The sequence below is a fragment of the Epinephelus lanceolatus genome, chromosome 1 (assembly GCF_041903045.1).
Source record: "Epinephelus lanceolatus isolate andai-2023 chromosome 1, ASM4190304v1, whole genome shotgun sequence".
Classification (NCBI taxonomy): Eukaryota; Metazoa; Chordata; class Actinopteri; order Perciformes; family Serranidae; genus Epinephelus; species Epinephelus lanceolatus.
In genome coordinates this window covers 7,617,689-7,632,217 of record NC_135734.1, presented here as the reverse complement: position 1 = coordinate 7,632,217, position 14,529 = coordinate 7,617,689, and the positions used below count along the sequence as shown (strand labels likewise).

The following is a 14,529-nucleotide window of genomic DNA, read 5'->3' as shown; positions in this document are numbered from 1 at the left end:
ACCGCCAACCCTCCACATCCCCACCACCACATCTCCTGACAAAAGCCTGCTTGGCCTCTCCATCATTCCCCTGACAGCCGAGGGAAGACAGCTTGGCTGCATCTCTCTTTCCCGCTGCACACACAACATGTGGCCAATGAAAATATTATAGCGATAAAGCAGAGCGGAGGCTGCTCAGGGTGCTCTCTTGGGTGCGACCACATTTTGTAACTCACCATCAAATTTGATCTTGTGGTTTTGAGTCTCAAGAAAACATGTTCAAGCATTTGTTCAGAAGTTTCCTCCAAGCTGGTAATTATTGGCACAACAAATATGAATATATTACCTTAACCAGTGTGTCAGTGATGCACCTTCTCCACTTTTTATAGATCAAGATATGAGGACTATAATAATTAAAGCCATGGATTTATTTCTGTTGTTGTTCACTAAGCAAATGCAGTCATCAGTTCAACAGAACTTTGGTTTTGGTGAGGCATCCAAACCTGTGACCTTGTAAACTTGGTTGGACCTCTGACTGTATCATCATCATCATCATCATCAACCATTGTTTATTCAGTGAAACTAACTGAGCATTAAAGCTCTTTTACAGCAATGCCTTGAATTTACATTCATACCAACTAGAAGGATATATAATAAAACATAACAACAACAATGAAATTATGAAAATGTATTTACTCTGTCACATTGGGCGAGCTGCTAAACAGCACTGTAGCCTCTCAGACAACATATAACAAAATATCTGCCTTTACTTGGATCTAAGGAGCCTCAATCCAGCTGTGGGAGATATAATTTTGTTAGACATCCTAATTCCTCAACAGGGTTGTGCAGATGTTGAAAAACTGAAAGTAATGACCCTCCCTCATCTGCAACAACTTGAACTCAACTTTTTGAGTTCTCAGCTATTTCTGGTGCCTTAGCCTCAGTTTAAACTCCTGCATTTTTAATAACCTGAGATGTACATTTGGCCAAAAATAATAATGTGTATAAATTTACATATAATCCAACAGTATAAAGGGTTGCAAATAAAAAAAAATATTTTCACTGTCAAAGAATCTGCCAGTTATGTTCATTAAAAAGTATCTTGAGGTCTATGAAATACTTGCATTTATAATGAACAGTACTATTTTCCAAAGTGCAAACTGATATATTAAAATACCTTGTTTTAACACGCCGGCAGTGCATAACCCAAATGTATTCAATTTAATATCACAGAAAAATAAGAAAATGGCTTCAAAATTAGTTGCAAATTAATTTTCTGTCACCTGACTGAGGGTTGCTCAATTATGGAAAAAATCATAATCACAATATTTCAGTCAGTACTGAAATTACTATTATTTAACATGATTACTTATTCACTGTGGAAACATGCTTTTTTTATGTAAAAAAAAAAAAAAAATCCTCTTCTTTCTAATAACAGATTTTCCTGAACTTTATATATATATATATATATATATATATATATATATATATATATATATATATATATATATATATATATATATGTGTGTGCAAAGTAAACTAAACATGTCACAGCCTGGCTGAAAGTGAGTTTGGGCTTTTAGGGAGGGGTGAAAATACACAGCTGTAAAGGAAAGGGTTGTGCTGAAGATATAACACAAGACAGAACGAGCCATTTCAGATGGTACATGGCACACATTTTATCTTGTTTAAATAACTGTCTGCCAAAATTGTTATTGAAACTCAAATTTGATTAATTGCCCAGCCCTAACTTGACTAATTGATTAACTGACAACTCATCTTTGTAAAATGTATATCTGAGCTGACAGAGGCAGAGGATGAGTGGTATTGTGGCAGGCTGTATTTGGATCAAGTATGGTTGTGCATGACACCATGTTAAGTACGCTCCAAATGGATTACAAAGACACAATGCTGCATTGCAAAGGATTTAGAACTTCAGGTTGAGAGCACTGCTAACATAGCTGCAATGACTCCAAGTTCATTAGAAATACGTTTTCATTTTCTGACTGTCAAAGTGACAGCCTAAAGACTTAAGTGACGCTACTGCCCATTAAAACATCTAACCCACTGAATGTAATGTACCATTTATTGTGGTTGGTTGTGTCTTAGAGTAAACTGTATATTGTAGGAACCAAAAAAATCAATAAAAAATGCAGTGAGAGCATACATTTATTTTCTGAGCTTACCTGAACCAGCACAAAGAATCTTTTCTTCCATCTTTTCCACACGTTCTTGCCAATGGCCCAGAGGTACCTGTGGGATATTAAAAATCAGTCATCTAGAAAAAACACTTTTACAGAGATTTGAGAGATTTGTCAGTGTGGCCTTTAAGCAGCTGTTGTAACCTGAATGGAATGTGTTTGCTACTTTCTGTACTGCCATGACAGAAGTCTGATGCGCTAGGAGCCTACACAGAGTGATGGTGTAGTGCATCACTGACCTCTCCTGGTGAAATCTAATTACTGCAACCAGATACATCACATATGGAAAAATCCCAGAGCGATGCATCACATTGCTGGGCTTTACTTGAGGCAGATATTTGTCATGGCAGTAAAAGCACTGTACTATAACCAATGACACTAATAGTGCCTCTGTTCCATTTAGTTATGCCTGTAGGCCATCTATCAGGCAGCATGCCCAGATCTCTTGCACCTGTGTGAGATAGGTGAAAATGTCTGCTGTGAGAAATAACAGACATTTAGAGAAAACTTTGGGCTGTTAGATTGCTGACAGTATAACATGAACTGGAGTAAAGCAGCCTCTGGAGAACAGATAAAGTCACAAAAACCTGTGGACTGTACAAACTGTGTCCATTTTCTTCTCATGGAGCTATTTCACAGAGGTGTGATGGATGGAAGCACAACTGCAGTTAATAACATTAAGTTTTATTTACATAAATCAATGAAAGAACTGCTTCCTAACTTATTAGTAGTATTATGAAAATCACTCACGGTACTTTTGACCTAGTACCTTGACAATGATACCCATCATAGTAATTTTAGTGACAGTTATAAGGACTTTCAGAGACTATCTGCACCAAAGAGATTTTTGAGAAATCAGAAGAGTAGTGATGTGGATATAATAACTAGATAGAAGCACTAATTCGGTAATAACTCAAATAAAGTTAAGATTCACTTTAAAGGTGTACTTCAACCCCCAAATGACTGTTTATATTGATTACTCATCCTATGTTGCACTAAATTTGTGAAAAAGACTGTTTTTCATGATTCCACTGTGAGCAAAGAATCAAAAAACTGAAAATCCTTGATCAACTGAAGTCATAGGTGTCCACGTTTAACAACAGCAAAACTATATCAAAACATCTGTTTACAAACTCTCACACAACTCGTGCAGTATAATCCTAGTGTCATTTACCCAATCATATACTCAGTACTTCCCACAAAGACAGCCCTTTCCAACAGGGAGCTGAACTGAAAATTAAACTTACCTATACGCTCTTCAAAGCCAGACTCCATTGTCTCGTTGAACACAGGAGCTGCTGGTCTACCACTGCCATGACCAATTAGTTTGTTCTTGTTATTGTTTGGCAAATCCATACCATCCCTTTAAAACACCAAAGCTGAGCTTTGTGAGAGTTTGTAAACGGATGTGTTGATATAGTTTTGTTGTTGTTAAATGTGAACCCACTTTAATTCATCAAGACTTTAAGTAGTAGTTGGCTTCTTCCTTCACCATGGAAGCATGTGAGAATAACAGTTTTCTTCACAAATTCAACTTAAATTGGAGGTTAGGTCTTGATACAGAAATAGTTATTTGAAGGGTGAAGTATTCTTTTAATACAGGCTGTGTGAAATCTCACAGTGAAGCTAAATCTTATAAAATAACCACACATATTATCTCATATCTGGAGTCACAGCTACATGAAGCATTGTTAACTAGTGACATTTTTTTCTAGCTGCCGATGAATGTGACATGCCAACAGTCATTTCTTCCCTCTAATAAGATCCACAGGAGGGTTTCCTAAATTAGCCCTACCACCAGTGGCAGGAGATCAACACAAAAAAGACATATATGACTGAAATGGTTGCAATTTTATACACGTGGTAACCAAAGGCAACCAAACTACTTGGTTAGGTTTAGGATAAAATCAAGGTTCCTGTTAAATAAGTATATTTGTTATGTTTGTAATGGTAGTAACAAATATGCATGTACCATACATAATGAAAATAATGCAAATTATGACTCAAAATAACACTGACATTTGATTTCACACAGGACATGAACAGCAGTCTCCTTGGTCAAAGTCCTGCGTTTGTTTGACCCTTCCATCCACCCCAATCTCCACTGACTTTGTTGGTCTTTATACTACATCACCTGACATCCTCCTTTGCTCCTGTCATAAATTAACATGGCCACTAGAAACTGCTGCCTAACAATCAACACAAAGTTGGGTCAAAATAAGATCATAGTGCTAAGATGTACCACAGGAATCATAACGTTGACATATTGTCAGTTAGGTGAAAACAGTTGGTCAAAATCCCAGACTCAAATCACTTTGCTAATATATTTCTCTTAAATCTCCTCTTGAAAGTACTAAGAACTGCACAGAATTTGCAGATATGTGATTTATTCTAATCTAAAACACAATTTTTATGGTGCATCAATGTGCATTTGATGGAAATTCTATGTCATTTTCTACATCAAATCAGCATTTTCAGTATCTCTGGAAACCTTGAGATCTAGACTAGACTGATTTAAAATGATGACAATTTAGAGGCACTGTAATTAGGTTACTTAAGTAAAGACTAATATTTGAAAACAAATGAATGAAAAAGTAGTATTTGCAGTCATATCAAACACATCATATCAAAGTTAATGACAGCTACAGAGACCGGCATCAGTCATCTGCTTGTGATATTTTCTAAAATCTAATCTTGCGAGCTCAGAGCCTTTGACTTCAATAAAATCACCCTGATGATTCTCTCATTATTTCATTGAGAAGTACAACACCAAAGCTATAAGTCTGCAAGCTACATCTAGTATGCCGAAGTGTGTTGTGTTGTTTTCTTTTAGATTTGACATTAAACATGATGCAGAAGGAGAAGGACAGGGAAAGGGCTTTTGTTGTAAAAGAACATCTGAGGGTGAGGACCCCAGTTTGATTTGCTCTGCTGCTCCCAACCTCGCTGTGGGTCTCCCTGGTAAGCCCGCCTCAGTTTGCCTCAGTGTGCCTTTCCCCCCAGTCACTCCCAGAGCTGCTTCTGCCTGTCGTCCTAAATAAACCAGCATCCGTGAGGTGACACATGAGAGCCCTGCCGGTGTGCCGTGCAGAGAGTGGGGCCAGTAACATGGTACAGAGGCGGTGTGGGCATCTTACAGGGCAGCCCAGCAGCCTCCTCCAAGGCTCCCAAAAGAAAGCATATGGAGGGCAGGAGGGAGGGAGGGAGGGACACGGTTACAGACAAAGGAGCAATGCTCTGAAGCAGGCAGTGTGTGTGCACCAGCGTGTGTAAAACACTGCCTCATGACTTGAGTTAGCATTTCTTTTCCAGTCCAGTTTACCACTGCAGGCTTACAGTCAGGCTTATGCTCACTCGTGAGGTGGATAGTGAGTGTTGTCCAATGCAAATTGCAGTTGCTGCTTGTTCAAATGTGTCTTTGCATCTTAGGCTGGGCATGCCTCGACTTTGTTACACCAAAAACCAGCTCATTTACCCAACTTAAATCTCTGTCCTGAAGCTGGCCAGGATGAAAACACATTTAAATCCCCAAACTTCAAGAATGTACCCCCAGTACAGTTTGAAAGTACAGGACAGAAATAAATGAAAGATCTTATGTCTTCTCTTACAACACATCTGACAAAGAATATTTTTGCATGTTTGCTCCATCCCTGGCAATCCTGTGCAGTTATATCCAGACATTCAACATTCATTGCGTCCAAGTGGGACATTTGATCATGTGACTGGATGTCATAAACTTTCAACCTCCATGAGGAAAAGATTTCCTCTGTGGGACTGAGCAATGGAGAGTAAGGTGGAGGGAAATGTGACACTCTGTCATTGGCTGTCATTGCTAAGAACAATGAAACACCTCATGGTGCCATACTGGGGGTGTACATCACTAGTTTCATCATTATACAACATTATATCCAGTCTTTGAACAATACTATATATGCTGATATCACAAAGTCTGCGGCTATTAGATTCTGATTTGCTTCAATTCAGGGGCCTGTGATCAATATGAGACGATGTACGTGAATATCCTCCTCATCTTTTTCTTGGCTGTTTACCGTTATCTGTCTGGAGCTAGGTCTCTAACACTGTTTGAATGTCAAGGAACGAGGTGTACTGGGTCGGAAATGGTGACACAGACATGCCATGAGATATTTAAAAAAGAAAACAGGAACATCTTAAAGATGACCATATGTATTAATGTTTTCACTTTGCATTAATATTATTGGTTTGTTGATCATTGTCAATTACAAAATGCTCGCTTTCCTCACCTGGTGCAAGTCTTCCATAGAAGTCTTTGAGGACTAAAAAATGTAATAGGTGCTAGTGATGTGCCAGTCAGTGTTCTTTAAAACCCACACCAACCCGGTCCTTTATGATTTCCTACATAGTTTGTTATATAAATGCACAGCTGATAGGTTCAGTGGTTTGTTTACATGATGTTACAGAAATGCATATTTAACAGATTGAAGCTTGCAGAAGTTTGCTTGGTTGCTGTTAGGACACAGTGTAAGGCCTAAATATTCTCTATATGCAATACTTTTACCAGACATTATGACCAGATAAATGTAAATCCCGCTGTTTAATTGTGATGTATATGCTTATCTTGTTTAATGTTTAACTGTATTGTATGTCTTTAACCACTGTACACAATGTATTCTTCATATTGTATTTTTTTTTTTATTATCCTAGGATGCCTATTAACATCAGGCAAAGGGACTACCGATGAAAACAACCTTTCCAGCTAATTCAGGTGCATTTATTTTTGTTCAAAATGTGGATTAACATACACTGTCCCATCTTAAACAAACAAATAAATTGAAAACTGAAATATGTTGGACTTTAACAGATGGATAACAGAAAGCATTTAAGCGCAGCGGCGCTGGTGATAAAGATACTTGCTGTGTGAGAGACAGAAAGGGTGGAAGCTGAACAATTGCACAATGTTTCTGTAGGATATTAATTACTGACTCAGAACACTGCTTTGCCACTTTCAGGTGGACTGGTCCGCCCGAAACCTGCAACATTTTCTAACAAGCTTACCCAAACTGCCCAGCCCATAAGTCAAAATGCAGTCCCTGCGGGCTATGGGTCAACTTACGCATCACTAATAGGCACTTAGTGCTGTATGTCCTAATTGGGAGTTTGTGTTTTTAAATTTTTGTTTCTCTTTAGATGTACACGTAGCAGCATGTAGCAAATTACAGTCTAATTTAAAGTAATATTGTGTTTTTACAGTAGTTTGTTAACACGTGAGAAATGGAGTGTAAATTCACAGACGTTTGGTTTGATTCAGAAAACTGCTCATGAATTTGGAAAGATATTGTCACTGAATGTATTTTATGTCAAAGCACTGAAAAGTGATCCACAGTTTAGTCCACACTTACTTCTGTGTCAAGTTGTTTTATTGGGTTCACTTTATTTCAGTACACTAGGTAGGTAACCCATCACAGGGAATATATTGTCTTGTTTTATATATTGGTCATGGTTGGGTAACACCGTTGCAAAGTGCAGGTTCATTTGTAAAGTCTACTGCAGACCGATAATGAGAAGCTCTGAAATCTGAGACGTACTACACAGAAAAAAATAATTACTATGGTTCTGTTGCATTAAGAGTTACAGTAAGCTGTTTCAGTTTCGGAACACAGCGATGATGCTGCAATGACATGTCAGAATGTCTGCAGTAAATAAGGTCTATTGCCTTGAAAATCTCAATATTTGAGCATGTATAAGAATGAGTATCGTCAGTATTGATATTATATTTCACTGTCACCATCTTTGCCTCACAGTGTAAATTGTAGGCAGTTCTATGACTGAAAATGCCCAAATGACCTTTAATTGGTCTGCCGTGGATCCACCACTTAAATTCTGCAGAAGGCTTATCCTCAAAAAAATAAGTCCCCCTCCAGACATGCTTTAAAATACTTATACTAATATTTTGGTTAGAATGGTTTCCCACATAATAAAGAAATGGGCTGAAAGCAGATCTGCCTTTTCTCTATGGCTGAGAAATTCTGTATCTGGCCTGCACTCTGCTCACCACTGCTACTTGTGCTAGGTTGACTAGTGCTATGTGCACCAAGACAGCTAGCATTAGTGTGAGAGGAAACATCTGAGTGACTCAGGGTCCATCCAGATATCCCTCCTCGACTCCTCTATCCTTGATCAATTGACCCAAAATCAGTCAAGATCTGCCATCTTGAAGGATGTCCCAATCCCTTAAATGTGCTTGGAGGAGTCTAGCATCAAGGAGTGAGGAGGGATCTCTGAGGAGCGATGAGCAAGGATACATGAGAACAGCCTTCGCAGAAACCTTTTACCGACCAACACGACTTCTTATTGGAAATCAGCTGTTGACTGGACGCTGCAGCTGATCTGATACATCACATCATGTTGGAGGGAAGACAGATAAGAGATTAAACTCAAGTGTATCGCTCCAATGTTTTATACTTTCTTTTCTGATTCACCATCTAGTAAAAAATCTGAGCAAGGACCACAAGCTACTTTCTTCATTTGTCAAGATTTTTCTATTCCCCCATTAGCTTTTATTATGGTGACAGTTAAATGCAGAGGGAGTCTGTCTGTTAGTAAGACACACTTTTTACATCACTGGTTGTGATTTCCATTCAGTCACACGAGGCTGAACATTCCTTAGAGTCCAGTTTGATGAGTTACAGAATTTCAATTTTCCCTGAAACACGTGGCCTAATAAATAATTTCCAGTGTTTAAACAAGATGGTAATCATATTCCAGGTCATTGAATAATGACTTCACAATTAGAATATCAATAAATACAGATGCAAATAATTAATAAATCATATAAATGCATTCTGTGTCTCTGAGAGGGAAAGAGTATAGTACATATACAGAACACAGATTGTTATTAATGTGCAGCTGTTTGTTAAACAGAGAGCAAACACAGCTGCTCTGCCACTGATAACTGTATAGGCTAATTCTATAGGTCTATATATTACATTATGTGTATGCAGACAGAAAAAAGTCTCTACAGCTGTTAATAAAGCCGACTGATGGCTGATCCAGCTGTGATCAGGAAGGAAGCTCCAGGGTCTGGTTTACATCTAAAGACTGCACACTCCACCAGTATAGGGGACATAGACAGAGGGAAAATATATTTTTGAGTGGAGTGGGACTTAAACATATGTCATGGTTTCACTGCGGTGCAAAAAGAAGCCAATGTGGTAACCACAATTGACCACAAGAGGGAAGCACAACATTATGTTTTAGACAAAGTATCTCCAGTAGAACACCTATTACATAGTGCACATCGATTAAAGGTGTAGTGATAGTTAAGCACTCTGCAAATGATATACTTTTATGTCTGTGTAAGGCCTGCATCTGACATACTTCTGGGATATAAAGGCATCAATGCTTCACAGGAAAACTTGTTTCTATGGGATTTTCCCTCACGAGTGACCTCCTGACCCCAACCAACAATAAACTAACTGAAATAAACCAAGATGGATTTGTGGTCTTGTTACCGTAGGACTGAAAAATTTAACACCCTCTTAGGTTGATAACCAAAAGTTGTGTTTATTTTGTTCAAGGACCCCTACTGTTCTACTTCCCCCAAAAGAGTTAACTTTTGTTGCTTAACACTAGGCGCTGTCACCTACTAATATATTCCTAGGTACTGGAGGTTAACCTTAACCAAGAGATGTCACAGGAACCATTGGTACCAAGTCGATGCCAAAATTCTACGGATGTGATGTTACTCAATTTTCTCCACTACTGTAGGGAGGGACGCAATTGTTCTGGACCAGGCAGAGCAGCAAATAAGGCTACAAGTGTTCTAAAGGATGAAGAAGATGGCCTACCAGCATGGAAGAACAATGACACGATAATAGAAGACGTGTTGTTGTCTGACAACAAGTGCAGCTGCAAACACAGCTCTGCCTTGAGTCGTTTGAAAAAACAAAACATTTTTTTTCCTGAGGGCAGGTTAAGCCATGTTAAGCTATGTTGTTGGAAAGGGGGTGAAATAAGTTAGGCTAAATTTTGGCAAGGGAAGAAGAACCATTGTGTTTTAAAAAAAATATTTCTGCACACTAGGGCCCCTAACAGTCTTGCAATGACATAGATTGGGTATGACTGGAAAACTGAGAGTTGACAGCCATATTTTCTTTGCACTATTTCAGTTTCGCACACAATTACCAATATTTGAGTAGTATTTTTTTTCAGTCATTGGATACCCTGCCCATATTTCTTAATGGCTGGCCTGCCTAAAGCCAGCGTATTTCATTATGTCTTTGTAATGGGAGTGTTGTGTATTTAGACTCTGCTACAAAGACCGGCACCATAACAAGGCACTGAGTGTCTATTCTGGCGACTTGTCCAGGGTGTACCCTGCCTCTCGCCCAATGTCAGCTGAGATAGGCTCCAGCATCCCTGCGACCCTCAAGAGGATAAGCGGTTAGAAAATGGAGGCGTGAATTTTGTGGTCTTGTTATGGTAAAATTAACACCCCAAATTTTAGAGAATAATTCCAGGGGGGGACAAGGAAAAAAGTTGTAGCCTGTCTTTTATACAGCATCTTTTACCGCAATTTGACGCTTTAATCTTGTCTCTATCTCTCCAACAGGCAGAGTGAATGTCTGTACTTATGAGAAATGGCTTAACAACTAAACATTTCCTGCAATTAAACTGGTAAACTGGTTTATAAACAGTGTGCTGTGAGATCTGCCACTGCGCACCTCACAACCGTGCGTAATAGTCGCGCATAATGACCGCTCCTCGTCAGTTAGACTGCACGTCTCTCATGTTTGTCTCACTGACAGGTGGAGAGCCTACAGACAGGTACCCATAGCTACGAGCCACTCCGTTCCGTTCGTAATAGTCGCGCGTAATGACCGCTCCTCTCGGTTAGACTGCAGGTCTTTCATGTTTGTCTCACTGACTGCTCTTGTCCTGTCCTCTCCCTCTTCTTTCTCTCCTGTCCTCTCTATCACTAAACTCTGAGCTTAATCATTAGCTTTTAGCTTAGCAGCACTCGTAATTGAGTAGGCTTTTGAACAATGCAGGAGAAATGTTGCAGACAGTTTATATTATCAGCCTGGGCCTGGGGCTTGTTGTAACAGTAAATGGGATGTGTTGTAACTTGAGTAAGTTAAACTGCGTCTGTGTGAGTGAACATCTTACCCTGCAATGCGCGATGTGGGCAGCGGGTCCAGCCACACGCTGCTGCTGCCAAGCAGCCCCGCCCGTTGGAAAGAGTGTGGTATATACCACTACTAGGAATGGGAAGGGGGGACTCAATCTTTTAAGATTTAAATAGCACATTATTGCGCGATTATAATGAGCACCTCTTACATTGTGCTTTCAATAAATACTACTGCATTGTTCAAAAATTATTAATTGTGTCTCAAATGATTCTAGGGGGGTACAGCTTTACTGAAGGGGGAGTCATGTCCCCCCTGTCCCCCCCCCCGGGATTTCCGCCCCTGCTCTGATTTCAATGTTTCACTTCAAACTGTGCACAAAAGGTCTCAGTTTATCCAGCTGAAACATTAGTGATCAAGGGTATTTTCATTAGGGTAGTGTACAGAACCATGATGACACAAACAACTGTAAAATTTGTTAGACTGAAAATCTGATAAGAATCACTGGGGCTATAAGCATGCAGTATCTCACTGTTACTTACCCACAATGCTTCATGTTCTGTGGTTTGTCCATGCGAATGGCCAGTTTGATCCTGAGGTCATTGTCTGGACAGCCTTTAGACACTGTCATCTTGTGGAGTTCAGACTGCTTGGGACTGTTGGGAGTCGGGTGGAGCACAACCTGGGAACAGTCACATGATAATTATGAATGCATGCTGTACACTTTATACTGTATAATTGTTTAATGACCAAAATGTATCATTATATTGTCATCTCATACCTTCCCCAGCTCCTTATCTTCCAGAGCCAGCACTCCTGTGCTCTCAGTAAACAGCTTCACCTTCACAGCAGGTAATGGCTGGGTGGTGGTGAAGTCACCCTGGGTACCCCAACTACACACACACACACACACACACACACACACACACAAAAACACCCAGTTACAAACACAAGAAAGAAAGCACCATGTTAGAGACGATGATGTCTCTGAGACTGTTGCTCTGTCATTTAGCATCCAAACATTTTAGCTGGCGTTTACAACAGACTGAGTTTAACTGGAACTTGCAGCAGCATGTTGAACTGGACCTGAGGGCTGTACCACGAATTAGTGATTTAGTGAGGTATGTTGAGTCTAAAGCCAGAGTTTTCAAGGTCACAATGGTGGCTCTCTCATAACCTGGATAGATCGCCATGGTAACAGTGTTAATTTTGTTGACAAAAACAAGAAAAAAAAAAGTTCCCGTAACAAAAACGAGACAATGACAGCCTAAAACTAGGTCTTGATGATAAAAACTAAGATAAGATCTATGTTTCATTTTTCTCAACAAGATGAGACATCATTAAAATGTTAGTGCTGGACTATTGGACATTGAAAGCTGAGGGTAATGTCACATGAGCGACAGGCTGGTAAACTCCAGTAAATAGTCTGCATCAGGATGTTTCACTAGCCAGTAAAAACACTCAAACTGCAGCAGCGTTAGCCGTTGGTGCGAGCTGTAATTTAGCGTTAATTAGCTGTGTGTGTCTGACTATAGATGGTGGAAGTTTTGAATGAATTCGTGGAGTTTGTTAGTTACAGCAGTGGCTGTTAGCGGTTAACTTCGCTTGTTAGCTGCTGAATGGCAGCAGAGCAAGCAGCCACATCTGTTGATCCCCGCAGGACTCCACTCAGTCCAGACGATCTCAGGAAGGTTTATGGGTTGATTGCTGTTTGACAAGCAAGTAGGAGGCTCAGTTATCTGTGAGTGTAGCTGTGCTGTAAGTAAACAGTATGAACCTTAACAGAGATGAAAATTAATTTTACTCACCGACTCTGTGAGAGGGCATGAGTTGAAACCACCAGACTTACATGTTGCCGAAGTTATTTTTCTGCTTCTTAACAGTGAGATCGATAAGTCAGTTTGCAATGAACCTGGGTACAACCTGTCACTTGGATTCTAATTTCTGATACATGAATTTGCCTCACAGTGATTAGTTTAAGGAAAAACATATATAAAAAACATAATAATTAAAAGTAATGACTAAAATGTCATGAATTCTTGTCAACTTAAAAATTTTGAATTTTCGTTGACTAACATGTTTTGAATTTTAATCAACTAAAACTAGACTAAAACTATAAAGGGTGAAAATGACTAAAATGTGACTTAAACTAATAAAAAAAATGTCTTAAGACTAAGACTTAATCTACAATAGCTGTCAATATTAACACTGCATGGTAACTTCAAACTGCAGTGCAGACCTAACCTTATCTGGACATGAGCAAGAAAAACATGGCTTTCACTATATCATTTGGAAATAGTTTAATAATACTTTATAGTCAGTCTATAAGTGATGCAAATTCTTAGCAGAGGGAAACAATTAAATATGAGTGAGCCTAATGTTACATTAGCAGTGTCACCCAACAAAGCTGTGCAATTACAGCAGCACAAACTGTATGCAAAACATTGTTGTTGTTTGCCACAGGAACTCCTGATGCAGAAAATCTGAGTATTTGCAAGGTTGGTTTTGCTCTTATCGAACCACTGAATGTGTTTGTAGTGCTGACAGACACGTAATACACTGACTTTAGATAAGTACCTCATACCACCCAACTTCAAAGATCCAAACTATACCTTTAACAAACAAGTTGATAATCACCTTTGTCGTAACCCCTTCAGGATGACTTCCATGGGATTCAAGGAAAAGCCCTTAGGAGATAAGCTTTGGCGAATCATACTTTCATACCAAAGGTGATTAAAGACAACATCGGTTTAAGGCAACTAGTTTAAAACTTCCTCCACCTGTTTCAGTCAGGGTTGCTGATAAAAGCAAAAGACCCTCCTGACTTCAGACACAGTTGAAGTAAATAGTAAGAATTGAAGTATGATGAGTGGAGTTTTTCTTTCACTCTCAGAGTAGCTGAGTCATCTTATGAATCACTCTCTTTTTCCACTGTAGTGCTACAAGTCTGCTGTTGTAGTGGTTAAAGGCCCAGTCTCCAAATGATGTGCACAGTTTTATGAAAATAACCGAGACACATCCTACATCCCGAGTTTCTATTTTTGTGCCATCTTACATTCAAGTGCAAAAACAGTTTCAAATGCATTAGCAAGATGAGAGAGGTGACACAGCACTGACACTTACAGCAGCTGATTGTTGCTGTAAGGGTCCATTTACTGGCTCAGACACGATCACACTTGTTATTCACTGCAGCTTGTTTCAGTGTGTGTACATGTGATTAATGTCTAAGTGTCTTTATTAAC

General features: G+C 39.3%; 1 protein-coding gene across 6 annotated transcripts in view; it reads right to left on the bottom strand.

The window, feature by feature from the left end:
* The window catches only part of cadpsa (Ca2+-dependent activator protein for secretion a), a 278,770-nt gene that overhangs the window by 151,775 nt on the left and 112,466 nt on the right, over positions 1 to 14,529 (bottom strand). For all 6 annotated transcript variants that reach the window (XM_078172262.1, XM_078172289.1, XM_033625614.2 and 3 more), the window contains exons 7-9: positions 12,069 to 12,180; positions 11,830 to 11,969; positions 2,166 to 2,232 (exon numbers count right to left, since the gene is read on the bottom strand). In XM_078172262.1, the coding sequence (XP_078028388.1) occupies positions 2,166 to 2,232; positions 11,830 to 11,969; positions 12,069 to 12,180 (319 nt within the window). The remainder of the gene's footprint in view (positions 1 to 2,165; positions 2,233 to 11,829; positions 11,970 to 12,068; positions 12,181 to 14,529) is intronic.